This window comes from Melospiza georgiana, chromosome 4, assembly GCF_028018845.1.
Source record: "Melospiza georgiana isolate bMelGeo1 chromosome 4, bMelGeo1.pri, whole genome shotgun sequence".
In the NCBI taxonomy this organism is placed as follows: Eukaryota; Metazoa; Chordata; class Aves; order Passeriformes; family Passerellidae; genus Melospiza; species Melospiza georgiana.
In genome coordinates, this window is record NC_080433.1 from 13,996,698 (window position 1) to 14,013,300 (window position 16,603).

The window sequence follows — 16,603 nt, forward strand, 5'->3', positions numbered from 1 at the left end:
AGCGATAGAGAAAACACAAACAAACAAACAAACAAACAAACAAACAAACACCAACAAAACAACAAATTCAGTTGTTGCGGGGTGAGGCGGGGGAGCGCCCGGAGCCTCCTGGGAAATGTAGTTCGCTCGCTCGGGGAGGCGAGGACAAATGACCGCGCCACTCCTTTGCTAGGCCTGCTGGGAGTTGTAGTTTATTCTGTCCCCGCCAGGGCGGCGGCCAATAGCGACGGGGGCCGAACAAGACTATAATTCCCAGCGTGCACCGCTCTAAGGGAGCGACCGCTCCGCTGATCTGTAAACAAAGATGGCAGCAGGCGATGGCGGCGGCCGCGGGCGGCCCTGAGGCGCTGTGAGCGCCGGTGTCTGCCGGGGCTGCGGGCGGGCGGCTCCGTCTGCTCCTCGAGCAGGGGCTGCGGCGAGGCGGATCGGGGCTGGCGGCACACATGGATGACAGCAAGGTAAGGGCCTGCTGGAGCTGGGGGCAGCCGGTGAGGCTCTTGGTGCAGGGACCCTTCTGAAATCTGCTCTTGGCCAGCTCTGCTTCCCGCAGCTGATAGCAAGGAAGGGTTGCCCGCTTAGTTCTCGCTTGCAGCGCTTCGATGCTGCTTCTGGCGATTCCTTAAACCTCCAGGCATGGACAAAGGCTGGGTACCAGCAGTGTGGTGTGGTGCAGAGCCTCATGCTCCCAGCAGCAGCCTGGATTGATTATAAATAGCACAAATGGTGAGGTACGAGGGCAGCAGCGTGGGTTGCAGCCTCATACTGGGTGCTGGAAGCTGGATTCTTCCAGCATTGGAAGAATTTCATGAGAGCAGCACAGTGGCATCCCTGAAGGCGTGGGGTTCCAGCTGAGTGAAGATGAACATGAGGAGGTGCCCAAGGAACAGATCTTCCTCCACCCTCCTACTTAGAGTGTTCCTAAAGCAGGGCCTGTAGGGACAGCAGCCGTGCCTGCTCACTGCAGCCCAGATCCAGCTGAGGCTGGGTGTTTCAGCTCCCTGCAGTGCTGGTTAAGCCTTATCCACGGGGATTTTACTGGAACAAAATTACACAGCCTATGAAGATCTGCTTTAATTCAAAGCAAGAAAAAAAATGCTTGACACGATTTCTTAAGGAATAAAGAAATTTAGAAGTGATCAGTAATTTGGTAATCCACAATCCACAGAATGGGTTGCAAGGCTCTGAAAGGTTTGTGGTGATCTGCTGCTTTAACATGTATGCTATTTTATTTTATTAAGGCCTTACCTGAAAGCTGTGAAGGAGGTTGGGGGAAATCTGCATCACTGATGTCTCACAACTCTGGGAACTACATGAATGTTTGTGTAATTTGGGCAGTAGTTTAGAAGATCCAGAAGATTTAGTTCTGGAGGTGTATATAGTTCATGAACATTATCTGATTTTTATTTCTTTTTATGTTCTTCTCTGAATTAGGCTCTTTTTATTACCCAACTTCCAAATTTTCATTTAAAAATAATTTTTGGTCTGCCATTATGTCATGTGGAGTCATGATAGTATGCCTTTTTTTTTCCCCTGAAACATTTTTTGACACATTTACTAAATAAAATAAATCTATTTACCCAGTCAGTAAGTTGATACTTCGGTTTTTTCTTTTCTTTTTAAAAATTGATGTTGAGGTGAATAAGAAAATACAACAGAGTGGAATATTCACTCTTCTTGCTATCTTCACTCCCAAGTACAGTTTATATCATTCATGAGGCTGCAGGTCACCTTGAGGAGTTGGTGACTCCATTCAAGAGATGCCATTTCCCTTAGGAGGGCTCTTCCCATTGCAGGTTGCTGTGTCAGGATGAGGCAAGCACTATTTATTTATTCATTACTCATTTTATGGCCACTGTGGTTACACTGGAGTCAGCATGTCCTTGAAATCTCCTAAAAATTCCACTGAGTCATGCTTTCCTCCTTGCTGAGGGGGTTGGCCTGTGAAAGGACTTTCCCTGCAAAAACTCAACCAACTAAATTGTGTTGGTAGTGTAGTGACCATTCTATAACTCCCTGCAGCCAAGTTCAGTGTTTCTTCCATCTAATTGACACAAAGAATTTAGAACTGAGCTTGCAGGCTGCAGAGTTTTCCCTAATTCATAGTGCATTTTAATTTAGCTTCTTGTCTGATTTAAGAGGACATTAGAAGAATGGTTCTTGTCAACACATTCCTCAAAATTGGAAGGAAATAGCAAGAAATAAAGGGAGAGGTAGAATATCTTAACATCAGATCTAGAAGAATTTCATGTTTCATTTCAGAAGGATGTTCTTAAAATATTCACACACGCACAAAAAACCCCAAAAAACGAACAAAACCCCAAACAAACAAACAACCCCAAAGAACCCCCACCCGAAATATGACCTCCTTTTCTTCTATAGAACTGCTTTTAACCTAAGGGTTGTTCAGGTACTGGCCTCACTTCTCGCTGTGATTTGAGCTATTGGGTGTGGAAGGGAAAGAATTTAGTGATGGAGCTGTTACTTGCAGTTAATTCATGTTAAAACATCAGTTGTGCATCTGTGAAGTCTTTGGACAGAGGAGAAAGGAGAGGCTGTGTTGTGGTGGCTTCAGCCTTTATAGGTGAAATTTCTTGATTATTTTACAAGGCTACATATAACATATTATGTATTTGTTATATGCATTGGGAAGCAGAGAGTAGGGACTAGACTAAGAAGTTGGTAACTTGTTGGTCAACGTTAAAATACAGTTTTATACAGCTAACTGCAATCTTTTGTATTAATTACAGAGTTTTTTGTAGGGGACACTGAAAATAGTTATTTTAGTAATTAACTGCTCAGTTTATGTCCAGAAATAAGAAGCAAAAGTTTGTAATGTCAATTTTGTTATTCCAGTGAAGTTAAAACCAAGCAAACAAAAACCAGACCAACACAAAAAAGGTTGGGGTTGCTGTCTTTTATTACAAATATTCTTGTCTTGCACAGAAAATATATTATATAATATATTTGTGGATGCAGCAAGTGTTGATTTCTTGCTCTGGTGTTCATGCAGCTTTCCTTTCCAAGGGAACACATGCTGTTCCAGCAGGGGAAGGCTCTCAGCAAAGGGCTACACCCAAGGAGCTGGGCTGATTTCTGCACAGGTCTTAGCAAAACTTCTTTCATCCTTATAACATACATTCAACATTCTTGAGAACTAACATCCCACTATCCATTTATTACAATTAAACATAAAGCATTCTCATTACTGCTTGCTTGGAAATACAAAACCTTAACAGCTTTGGTTATAGTTTGATAGGAGCAATTTCAAATCATTACATGTTTGAAAAAGCTCCTGCTCAGCATTGCTCAGATGACACATCTCATATTTGCAAGGAGCCATAAAAATGCAGGAGATTAAAGTCTCTAAACAGTTTTATTTCATTGTTACAGTGGGCTGGGAGGATACACATGGTAGAGTTAGCTGACCCTCCTTGAGCCCAAGTTCTAACAGAGACATGTTTAGAAAAGTGCCTGGTTTCTGTTAATGAGAACTGAGAGGATGTGTAGGGCCCAGTGGTGGACACAATTCCTGTGTGAGGCTGTAAGTCCTTCCTTGGGGAAGAGCAGGGCTGTCACCTGTGGCATCTGAGTGACTGCTGCCCTGAACTTTAGCACTTACCCATCTGGGTGCCTGCATAACACTTTGTGAAAACTTTATTTATCCCTAGCTCATGCTTTTTTAAAACAGACCTTGTAGCAAAGACAGACAGTATTCTTGATGCCTCTGTGCTGAACATGGCATTCTTAAGACATGAAGCACTTTGTATGGTGAGAGTTTCAGGATTAATTTCTGTTGACACATCTGATTCAGACTTAGATTGTGTTTGCTCACTAAATAGTATCTTACATTTTTGGATCATTATCGGACGCAGTTTGTCTGCCAGTGAAAGTAAAAGAATTGTGTTGGGCATATAAAATGTCATGAAATGGAGGAATAACAAGCATGCTCTCTAGCTGGGTTTTGTACTGCTACTGTGAGTGGTATGCTTTGAATTGGAAGATCAGAAAACTTCATCTTTGTTAGGAGACTTGTGACTGGCTTCATTTACTTTCTGATTTTGTAAAAATGTTTGCAAGTGGGAATAGATTCCCTCTACTGTAACACAGCCCTTAGGTTTTATTTCTAACAAATCATTTTTATAGTTTTATATAAATTGTGTAGATGATCACCAGTTTCATGCTGCATTAAGTTCTGCAGACCTTTACCTTCAGCTGCAAATGCAATGCAGAGTCTGCCTGAGATGGATCCCAAGTACTGGTTGATGGAGCTGCTTGTTCATTGGTAAATAAACTCAGAGCTTCTGGGAGATGCTGACCTGGTCAGTGTGATCAGCATTGCCTGGGCTACTGTTGCTTTAATCTGCTAAATTGATGCAAACTTGCAAATCTCATGATGAGGCCAACTCTACCCCTGTCTTCTATCTGAGGGGCTCAGCTCCTCAGGGTGGTGAGTGAGGAGCTGATACAGTGTAGTCTATTATATGTGCACCTCCTTCCTGTGGAGGACCCCTCTGCTGTTCATTTTGGAGAGATCTGCTGCAGGCTTCTAGTAAAAAAAACCCAGAAGTCTGAGGAATTTTCTATATCAGGTCAAGTAATTGCAGCTATTTCCAATTCCAGGTCAAATAACTTTGTGCCTGAGCACTGATGGGAGGCAAGAGTGAGGTTATGGGCTAAGGAGGGTATTAAGAGGAAATTGTGGAGTCACAGAATAGGCTGAGTTGGAAGGGACCAATTGGGATCATTGTGTCCAACTCCTGCCCTGTGCAGGACACCCCAAGAACCACACCATGTGCCTGAGAAAAGAGTTATGTTCTTCTATTTTCTGAGTGAACTGAAATGGGAGCTTGGTCAGATCTCTAACTAATGCATGCCTTTGTTAATATATCTATGAAAATTTTTATGATTAATGTTGTTCTGAGTCTTGATTGCTTATGACTCCCTGAAAAAACCCCAAATCTCAACTGCTGAATGCTAATAGATCACATCTTTTTATAAACTGCAGAGGAATACAAAGGGACAAAAAAATGTTTGCTTGGTCTGTTGCCATGTTCAGCATCAACTATCACTTCTGCTTTGTCTTCTTTCTGTCACATCAGTACAGAAACTGAGCAGGTAAACAGGACTAGAAGCCAGGGAGATATGGGAATGCTGTATGGGGGCAAAGGATTTCTCAGGCCTTTTTTCCCTCAGCTGGGTTGCTTAAAGTTACAGCAGGAGCTTCTAAATATTGGTGAGGAAAAACTGACAAGAATGCAGGATTTGATTAAATTGCTTGTAATTGCTGCCTTTTCAGGGTGATGTGTACTTTTTGTTCACATAGGAGTGTGGTGGGGCCCCAGCCTTGAGTGGCAGCTCACTCTAGTTCTAGAGGGTCAGAACCCAGAGTGGCCAGGGCTTTTTGAGAGAGCTGCAGTGTGTTTCTACAAGACCTTATCTAGCTCTTGAATTCAAAGATTTGCTTTGAAATACATTGCATTAGCACAGAAAAAAGCCTCAGGTGCTAAAAGTCTTTGAGAACTGAAGTACTTTGGCTGTAGTGTGTATAATGTAATATCCACCAATCTTCCAAGTGCAAGTAATAATAGAGAGCAAATTGTGAGTGCCTACAGCCCCACCTGGGAAAATTCTGTGTAGTTCCACCTTCTGCTGAGCTGGGCATGTGGATCACACCATCCACAACCAGGAGAATGTTTCCATGAGAGGACAGACCTTGCCATGCCTGAAAGTCACTTTCCCTTCCTTAGAGCTCCTGCCCCCTGCCTTGGCCACATCTGGTTACTTTTATTTTTGAACTACATTCATTTTTTTGAGCTAGAAAATCTTATGGGGAGCGCCTTGATGAAGTAAAGAATTATTTAAACTGTGTTCAGCAGTTCAAGTGTAAAAGAGCTTAGTTTTTTTTTTCCCCTTTGCTCTTCTGAATGTATTGTGTTTGTTTCATGATATAGATGTCCATTAAGTACTTTCTGTTCTTTCATTTGCTTATGGTAGGCAGCTACTCCTGAATAAATCAGGAGGGACAATACAGAGAGGGTAGGATTATGTTGGCATGTGATTGTTGACTCACTTTCCAAAGAAAGAATAGGCTCAATTGTATAATCCTTTTTTTCCCTCTTCATTCTGGCACGTCAACTCACTATGTTATTGTTTTTATTGCAGCTTGCTAAGTTTGCAGAACAAGTGACTTGTTTGAATGTTAAAAATTACTTGTTTTGTAGCTTTTCACAGTAAAAGTGCTTTTTTAAAAATGATGAACTCTGATATTTTAAACACTGCCTGTTAGAAAAAGTCTGTCTGTGTGCAGGATGGTGAAATACTAAGGTAGCAGTGAAATTCTTGTATGCAGGTGTGTGTGTTAGGTGTATTTCTCCACACCCCCTCCAGTCAAACAGTGTGGTCAGAATGCAAATAAAGAGAAATTCTCACTTCAGAGGGAGCTGGAGTGTGTGGCTGATGTAATGTTTACTAGGTGATACTGCCCAATGACCAGTGAACTAATCTGCAGACCATATTTAAGATTTTCTTGTGCCATGCCCCCATGTTAAGAATGAAATATTTGAGTGGGGAAACGCAGAGTAAACCTGGCTTTATTTTATTTTTTTTAAATTTTTATTTGTAGCAGGAGAAGCTCTCAGACCTGTAAAAAAGGAGCTACAAAGAAGAGGGGAAGGTGATTGCAAAAGCTGCATTCCATAGGGCAAGAAACTAGAGAGTTACATTTCTGCAAGGGAGAGTTACATTTCCAGACCTGCTAGAGCACCAGCTGTTGGTGATATGAAAACAATTTCACTGCAAGCTGATTATGCCTCCTCAATAACCAGATGCCCTCATAGATACCTGAAATAGTGTATTGAGTTCTGGGCTCCCCAGTATGAGAGAGAAATAGAGCCACTGGAGAGAGTCCTGAAAACTTCAGAGCTCAGCATTCTTATTTCCTCTGTTGCTCCGGGATGGATATGCAAGATTTTGTACTTGAGACTCCTAATATTTACTGTCTCATGGTTCCAGCACTACCTTTGCAGAGCAGGATCTTTACTGTGCCCTTCCTTTCCAGGTGGTTGGAGGCAAGGTAAAGAAACCAGGCAAACGAGGTCGTAAACCAGCCAAAATAGACTTGAAGGCAAAACTTGAAAGAAGTCGTCAGAGTGCAAGAGAGTGCAGAGCCAGGAAGAAGCTGAGGTACCAGTACCTGGAAGAGCTGGTTTCAAGCAGAGAGAGAGCCATCTGTGCTCTCAGAGAAGAGCTTGAAATGGTAAGGAACTATCATTTAACCTAACCCTTGGTATTGTCTGGGACCTGTGTCATGAACGCTTGTTCTCGGGACCACAGTGACTGACAGTGGCATTTGGCTGGCCAGGAGGTATCAAAACATCAGATGCATCCAGCTGTTTGCATGCTTTGGTGTGTAGAATACAAACTCATGTCACAAGTTATCTGCTGGTTCTGAACTGGAAGCAAGCAAAGGAAGTGCCATTATACTTGAGTGTGTTGGCTTTGAAATGTCTCCTTTTGAAACACCTTTGACAGAGGTAGATTGTGAGAAGAGGTGTTGAAATATCAAAGGGCAAGCATGTATCCACAGAGTGCCATTGCTTCTCTGCTGGTGAGGAGGATTCTTGCAACATGCTCTCTTTGTAGGTGGTTCCAGGATGTGTAAGATTGGGGTCTTGGCCAAATGAGCAGCATTAACCAAAGAGAATGTTTCATCTGGAAATACAGACACAGTGTTGCCCTGTTTTTTTAAGATTTTCTAAGCCTTCTGATGCCGACATTCTTGTAGAGAACTTTCTCACACACTTTCTGTAAGTAACTCATTGTTTTGTGTTCCTTTATGGAGGAGGAGAAAGTTGATGGACTGTTGGTCTGTCCAGTGTCATTGGAGAGGTGGCACTGTCACCCTCCAATCCACTGTCACTCTCAGAAAACTATAAGTGTTGGAGTCAGAAAATAAACTTCTTTTTTTTCCTTCACCTTGAGAACTGCGGTGTGTGCTTGTTTTCTTTCATGTCCTATAGTGACAACACAGTGGTGTCATTGAAACATCACCAACGCTGAGAATGCTGCACTGACCTGACTTTAGGTTTGTTTGAATGGGCAGGGCTAATCACTACAAGTCAGCAGGTTTAGGATCAGGTGAAAAGCCAGCCAACTCTCCACAGTTTTTTGATGTGCTTCAGGGTTTGGCAATGAAGGATTTAAGATGAGGGAAGTAGGAATAAGGCACATGTGCTTCCTCTGTGCCTTGTGCAGTTGGAAAGGACCTCTCAGTAGTCCATGAGCCCCCGAGTCATGTGAAATATTTGTTTTTAATAGGCCATGAACTGGAACGGTATTCTCGCATGCCAGCAGCGAGAAATTGCACAGAGTGTTCCATGTTGTTTAATAATTACAGCATTCTGTCTGGGGCTGCCTCTGAGCAGCAGTTTACTGACTGAAAGAGGCTTTGCTGAGGCCAGGTATGCAGCCATGGCCACGTGCTCAGCTCATTAGGGCTCTGCAGTTTCGTAAGAGGCTTCAGCTCAGTACGTTCAGACCTTCCATGAATGGACAGGAAGGTAAAGATTCCAGCCCTGGTTTGTCTGCTAATGTGATCCTGGCACTTTGCTAAGGCCTAATGTGTTTGCATATTTCAGTACAAGCAGTGGTGCATGGCCATGGACCAAGGGAAAATCCCCTCGGAAATAAAAGCCCTGCTAACTGGAGAGGAGCAAGGCAAAGCACAGCAGAACTCAACCAAACTTGCCAAGGCTGCAAAGACAGAGGCAAACAGCAGCAATCCCTGTGAGTATCCAGCCTGTGATTAATTCCTGTTTTGTTACATCTTTTGTGGTGTAGGAGGGTGGCTGTGGTGTAGGAAGAAACATAAGGATGTGCTTTTGGGAAGAAATAGTTGATTGAAACAAAGAGCTTAGTGGGTGGTACAAAGACTCTGTGTAATGTTTACATGGACAACACAGAAATTCCACTATAGAGGAAGCTGGGCAATTATTTTAAAAGACTCTCTGTGTTTCACCAAAGCCTGTGGAGACCTGTGAAGACCTTAATTTCTTACAGCATTTTCTGTTGGTTTTTTTTTTAATGCAAGCTAAATGGAGCACATTAAACATAATTGAACTTTAAAAATTTTACCAAGAAAACATTATTCTAGCTGCAAGCACCCCAAGAGAGAAATGCTGGACGTGGGATTTTCTATGGAGTCTTCTTTCTGACTCCTTTGTGCTTGTGCAGGGAATGGAATAGGTTTCTTCTGGGAATTGGAAAGTGAGAAGATATAAAGTCATATTCCTGATATATATATATATGCAAAGGGAGAGAATTAAGGTATAGCATGGGCAATTCTAGATCTTACTTCTAATTTTTTAATAGTTTGTCCTACCGGCTAAATTACACTTCACTGAATTTTTTTAAAAAACAGGAGTTTCTAGCTTTATGTTTTTCATGATCAACATGAAAACCACTCTTCCAACCATAACAATCTTCTCTCCCTGTGCTTTCATTCTCAGGAGGCTGATGCAGAACCTTCCATGCTGCAGCAGAGTTGGCTTGGGAGCTGGCAGGAGGAAGAATGCTGTTCTGAAGAGTGGCTGCATCCCCAGGTGCAGGGGGAAGGATCCCAGTCTGTTCTCTTCTCTTTGCTCCTCCCCACATGAAATTCTTTGATTATGGTGCTCCTAAGGCTTTGTGGGTGGGACTTTTGGAGCAGCAGATGTTGGTGTAAGTGGAGCCTTGTTCTTCCTTTCTCTACCCTGCCCTCCCCAAATACAGCTTTGGCAGCTTTGGGGTGTTCCCAGCACAAGAGTGAAGCTGCTTTTATGTCAGAGCCCAGAATTAGGCTGGCTTTGTGTTTGGTGGTTATGTGGTTATTAACTGTTGTGGGAGTGTGGGAGGTTCTGTAAAAGAAAATCAAGAGAAGGATCTTGTAACAGCTTTGCTAAAGCCAAACCCACTATTGTAGGTTGAGGAGAAGGAGATGGATCAAAATGTTTCAGTATAAGATTGATAGCAATGTCGTTTGTAACCTAAATGCAGGTGTTGCTCTTGTCATCTATCTTTAATGCAGCATGTCTTTTGTGTGACTGGGATTCTTAAAGAGATACTAGATACATTTCCTGCTTGTCCTGGTTTAGGGCAAATTTGGGAGGAAACTTCCAAATGGATCCCTCTAGAAAGCAGATTCAAGCAACCCCTCTCCTCAAGATTTCCTTGCAGAAAAGTGGAAAAAGTCTGTTTGTTTAACAAGCAAAGTATTCACAAGCATAGAAAATGAATAATATTAAACAAACCTCTCCCTGTTCTGAAGATATGGCAAATTCAGAAAATCCTTTTCATGGGGTGTGGTAGGCTTGCTCAGTCTCTCCTCCTGCACTGGAAAATGCTGCATCCCAGGCCCTGGTGGGCTACAGACATGAGCTCCTGGTGTTTTTCTGGGTTTTCAGTCCACAGCAGGGCCAATGAGTTCCAAGAAAAAGAAATGCCACAGTGTGGTGAACTTCTCTGCCTCGGCTAGCTAAAAAAGCTGACTAAAGGCAAAGGAGAGCTCTGTCCTGCTGTTCTTGCTGCAGACAGCACAGTCTGTGAGAGACAATGCAGAGGAGCAAGTGCAGTTTCTGCAAACAAGCTGTGCTCTTCTTCTCCTGCCCTTTGCTCTCAGAACCAGTCTTAAAGGTGCAGAACTTAATATCCAGCATAAACAGAACAGACAGCTGGGGCTCCAAGCATCATAAAGTCACCCTAGGGCATCACTTCTGCCCATCCTTCTTCCAGCAGGTGCGTTTTCCACACACAGTGCTCCTGGGAAGACAGTCAAGGCATGTCCCTGCAGCCTGCTTCCAGCAGGGGAGCAGCTGCCATTCCCTCTCACCCACTGTGCCCTGGTACCTTTCCATAGCTGCCTACATTTTGGGCCCTAGTACCTCTCTGGACAGCAGCTTAATGTGAATTCTGCTGTGCTGTCCTGGTTTCCCAGCCAAAGACATTGCCAGGAACGGGTAGCAAGGAAAGCAAGTGGAATCAGTTTGGTTTTGTAGTAAGAAAGGTGGTGGCAAAACTCTTGTGGGTTAATGACCAAGACATACTCATCCCAGTTATTGAGAGATAACCTGCCACTTTCCTCAGAGTGCTCTTTCTCCTGGATATGCTTTTTGTATTCTCATGATGCAATGTGGAGAGTGGAGCTCCTGGGGTTTTCAGAGGGTGTTTGGCTTGCTTATTCTATTTTGTTTATGACAGTGTCTTTCTCTGTATTTTATGAAATGCATGGAACATTTTTTAATCTTCTATTTTCAGCATTGTTTCATAGAATAAATATTATAATGAACGACTTTGCTAGACCGAGTGTTGCCTTTTTTTATTGAACTAATTGGGTCTGTTTAGCATTGTGTCAGTTCAGGATGGGGTGAAAACACTGAAGATAATCAAGTACCATATTTCAGTGTACAGCACAATTGTTTTCAGAATTGCATTCTAAGCACCTATATCTTGAACCTTAATGCATGGTTTTAGGTTTATTCTTTAGACCCTGCAACCAGGCACCCAGCAATTGCTAAAAATGTTGCACACACACACAAGACTATTAAGAGAGGTTGAGTCTCACTGAAGTAGAGATGGGGAGGATGTGAGAGTTCATATTGTGTTGTCCATGTCCTGTCCTGCCCACCCATCCCCATCATCCACCCTCTATATCTGAAGATCTGTGCTGCAGTTTGTCCTGAAAAATAGTGGTAAAACCAAGCCCTAAATTTGGGGATTTTTGTTGAATTTGAATCCTTACCTGTTCACTTTCCTGGATTTTCTGGGGGAAGAAAAAGCCCAGGTCAAATGTTCAGAACTATAGTCTGCCAACCTTGTGGTTGGACTTTATAACATGATCATACTGGAAATGGATTATTTTGGGTTAGAATTAGTGTTACACAGTCCACTTTCAGATGTAAACCATGTCTTGTAATTAGACACATATTTCAAATGTTATGCAGATGTTTAAGTGTCTTTCAGAATTAGGGATGTAGAAAACATGGCAGAGAAGTCGTGATGTGTGACCAGAGCAGCTCTGCCCATCACTCAGTAACGTGACAAACCCAGCTCTGATCTTGCCAGAAACACCCTGCTTGTTTTCTTCCCTCTTTGTTTCACATGCTGTGAGACCAAACAGGAAGCCTTTTAGCAGAAAGGTTTCTTTTGTGGAGGAAATGGAGAGTGGGAATTTCTCATTGTGGTGAGCAGCAGTTTCTTCTGTTCCTTGTCATGGTGGCTCCTGCTTCTTGGCTTAGTCAGCACTTGACATTACAAGGCTGTGTTTGGCAAGCCTGGCCCCAACTCTGTGGCATGAATAGTGGTGTCCATGTTCTGATGGGGCAGAAACATGGGCACCACTTGTGCTTCATGCAGATGGACAGGAGGTCTGTTACTGCCTCCATCATCCTTGATTGTCTGCAAGCAAAAATCTGTCACTCATAGTTACAGCTCTAACTGCAGCTTTTCCATCTGCACTAGATGCTGTAGTCCATTACCAAATGTAGCATTCCCAAGCAGCAATCATTCATTCAAGTTCGGTGGCTTCCATCATGTAGCAGGTCATGCTGTGTTATACATTTTTAGGCCTTAGCTGGGTTTCTGGGAGTCCTTTATTTTGAAACTTGAAGTCTAGCAGTTCCCCTTGAAAACCAGCAAGTGTTTGTGGTTCATGCTTGTTTGCTGCTCTAATGCTCATACTCTTCATCCTTGTTGGGGTGGCTCCTAGGAGTGATACAGGCAAGTCCTCTGGTCAGGAATCTCATCTAGTTCCCTAAATATTGTAGGGTGGTATAGTCGTACCCTCTCTGTGTGTAGGCTGGGTAGAGCCTTTCACATGTTTCTCCTCCAGTGAGTAAGCACAGCTGGTTCTCTCTGACAAGCACTGAAGAAAGGAAATGAGCCTGGAAATGCCTCATTTTCCCCCTTACCATGGAAATCTAATCTTCAGCCAGACTCATTCAGCAAGCTAAAGGTGGGTATCTCTTGGAAACTGTCCACAGTCTTAAAATATGCTGTCTGTGCTATTTGGTGTTTACACCAACCCCAGAACTCCTGTTAGGGTTAAATTAGTAAAACTGAATTCAGTGGATGATGATGGAGTAAGCACTGCACTTATCCTTCTGGGGAGTGTAAAGCAAGGATGGACCAGATAGTGGCAGCTTCATAAGAAAAATGTCCAGCAGGTCTTGCCTTTTTGTTCCTCTATATATACTGCATGCACAGAATCCTGCAGTGAAGGGGGTACATTTAATTGACTCATCACTTAACTGAGAACATTTTGTAATTATGTGTAAAAAAGAAAAAAAGAAAGTAATCACAGTCTGCTTTCACAATCTGATAATAAGTGTTTGTCAAAGAATCAGTATCAAGTGCTTTTCAAATACTATCTTAACTTATATCAGGGGTTTATTTTAATGTAGTAGACAAATTTCAAAAAGCTTCTCTCTTTCTTGAAAGCTGAAATCTGGCCAACTTTGAGATGCCTGATTGTGTCTGATTGTTTTTCCTTTTCTTTCCATTTACATTTTAGGGTGAAGACTAACCTACATCAGTAATGAATCTAGTTTTTCCTGAAGAGCTGGAGAAGGTTTGGGATCATAGCTCCAGTTTGCTGCTTTCCAAGAAATTGTAATCTCTATAACCACCTATAAAATTACTGTTTATATAAGAAATAAATGTTTGAGACAAGTCTCAAAATGCAGAGAAAGCAGAGGAAAAGCTGAAATAAGAACCACAGTCCTCCTTATTGAGCTCAAGAGTTGCAGCAGGGGTGACAGAGGATGGATGGGCTGGTGTAGAAATCCCTGTTGGAGGTAAGCTGGGCAGAATACCAGTTTGTCAGTTCCTGCTCTTTGTGTCACTGAGCATTAATTTCTCCAAAAATGATGTCAATAAATTAATTTCTTACATGACTCCATTGTGAATTTGTATGATAAAACATAATTTTCTAATCCACAGTGAAACTTGAGGTGTCCCACACTAAATAGCACATCAGTGGACTAAAATTCAACTGATGCTGATTTTTGGAATGTGCAGATTTTTGTGTGTAGATCTATCATGGCCTTCCAGATATAGGTTGAAATATCTGAAACAGCCCGTGGAGTTAAGGGAGGGATTAATTTAAAACATTTTGGCCCATGAACATAGCCCAGAAAAGGTGTCATCAAAGTAAGTACAGTAATAGTGTTAATTTTCCATTTTAATCTGGAATCATATCTGGGATCTCAGATAATGAAAGGGGAAGGAGGTATTTTATAGCTTTCTTAGCTAATTACTCTTGTGACAAGTCTGTGTGCAAACCTTCCCAAGGTGATGGTTCTGCAGGGAACTCTTGATGACAACAGTGTTACTATTCTCACTTCAGCAAGCTGCATTTCTCATTACTTTAATCTTAGGGTTCCTCACTTTCTGAAATAAAATAGTAATTAGCTTTTTAATTACTGGTATTTTGCCTTGCTTACCTCCAACAGTGGAGCCAATGTTGTTTGAGAAACAGCCAATTAACCAATTAACTCTTTCAGCTTTTTGGATTTACGCAATCATTTTTTTTCCTATTTTTTTTCATTATCCACTTAATGTTGTCATTTCAGTCCAATGCCACTAAATGAGTGGCATTGTTAATGGAAATTATATTGTCTACACATGCTGGCAGATAAAAAAGGCTGACTGACAGCTGGAGAACAATTATAAAGGTTGTCTGGTTTAATCCCTCTGCCCTGAGCTACTTGTGGAATGAGCACAGTTGCAGTTCTGTGAATGTATTCATAAAAAAATGGAGGCAGAATAATGAATGGCCTCTTGTGATTGCTTGCATTCACCTTGCATTTTTTTCTCAATCATCTCCTTTGCATGAATCAGGACATTTAAAAAAACCAAATGTGTTTATTACTAATACAGCTTAGCATTGATCTGTCAGAAATACTACCACCAGCTGTAAATTTAAGTATCACCTCTTAAAATTATTTTCTTTATTACTCTAAAACTTCTTTCCCCCCATCTTTTGTTAGCATATAACTATTTTTGGATATCAGTGAGAATTTTATAAAGTATCAATTTCAAGTTAATTATAAGGGATAGAGAGAAGTGCAGGGATTGACAAGGATGCTTCTAAGTGCTGATTTCTTCCCTGTGTGCCATTTTTCTGCCATGCTTGGTTGGAAGATCTACACGGGGGTTGTAAGACTAGAGTATCAACACTGGTGCACTCCAGTTTTGTTTCTGATGTCAGGAGCCTTCCAAGGAGCACTGAGAGCCTTTGAGGACACAATTTTACTGTAGCAAGGGACAGGGAAAGCTTAGCTGGTAATGTTTCTCAGGCTACAAGAAAGATCCAAGTGTGGGGGCCAGTGCTTGGCAGCAATTGTTTCTCCTGGATAACGAGGCATTTGGAAGCCTGGCTCCCTTCAAACTCCTCTTCTGCCCTTCAAAGAAAAATGGAACTTGAGTTGCTTTTCATTAAATATTTCCCCTGAAGACCAGTCTCCAGTGATTCGTTACCTGGTTAGGAATTTCTTCTGGCAGTAAACATGTTACATGTGCAGGATGTGATCTTTGAAGATGCTGCTGTGGTGATGGCCACATCCTCAGCATCCCTCTTACAGAAAAAAAACCCCTACAAGGCCAAGAATGAAGATTGTGACAAAGATGCCCTGAGTGAGTGTGAAAGACCAAGTCAATAATGTGGCAAGAGCTGTTTTAGAGTTTGCAAAAAGCCAGAGAGGGCAGATGAGCTCCTAGCATCGAGTTAATGCAATCAGGGCTACTCCTACTACTGCATGTACAGCTAGCTGGTGGCTAATCTGAAATCTTGCTAACTCTGGATATTTCTTCATCATTTTCCCTCCTGTGTTTGGATCAATATGGGGAGGGACTTTGTGGAGTGTGTGTAGAAGTGGAGATGGTAAATCTCCAGGGCTGAAGAGAAGAGCTGGAGTGCCTTTGGAAATAGGTGGGTAATTACATCCATCTGTATGTGCCCTCTGCTGCCTAATTCTACATGGCTTCAAAAAAATTCAAGTCCTTGATCAGTCCCGCTTCCCCAAAAGCGTCTCTTACTGGTGCATGCAGAGAAAAAGCTTGTGTCTGCCCAGGCATGAGACAAGAACAAATCTAATTATTTAGTGGTATAATATTTCTTTTTCTATTCCCCTGCAAATTAGGAAAGCTGGTGTAAAATGGTTGAGATGCTGCACACAAAAGAATTACTGCCATCTTTGTCACTTCTGAATATTATCCAGGGACCATTTTCATGAAACAAATTAAAGACCTTGTGTGTGTTAGCAGTAGTGTAGAAAAAAAATCTGTGGTTTAGTCCAGACTGCTCATCAGGAGGTGACATTTATACAACAATCTTCCTGTAGGTGTGTTATGTTTTACTAGAAGCCAGTTCAAATAAAGCTTCTGTAATTTATAATGGCCTATTCCACAACACTTGCTAAGTTGAAAAGAGCCAACTAATAAAGACATACTAACTTACAGAATCACTTAAGGAGTTAATAACCCTTCCTTTGAGCATATGGGTCTGGCCTTAATAAACTTCAGATCTGCTTTTTGTTCTTTTAAACAGGAAGAATCTGATATTGAGAAGGGC

At 42.1% G+C, this 16,603-nt stretch overlaps 1 protein-coding gene across 1 annotated transcript; it reads left to right on the forward strand.

The window, feature by feature from the left end:
• Positions 1-295: 295 nt before the first annotated feature.
• Positions 296-11,323, forward strand: CREBL2 (cAMP responsive element binding protein like 2). Its single transcript, XM_058022977.1, has 4 exons — positions 296-458; positions 7,058-7,255; positions 8,637-8,784; positions 9,507-11,323. Coding segments are annotated over exons 1-4 (363 nt in total). The 5' UTR covers positions 296-443; the 3' UTR covers positions 9,509-11,323.
• Positions 11,324-16,603: the final 5,280 nt, after the last annotated feature.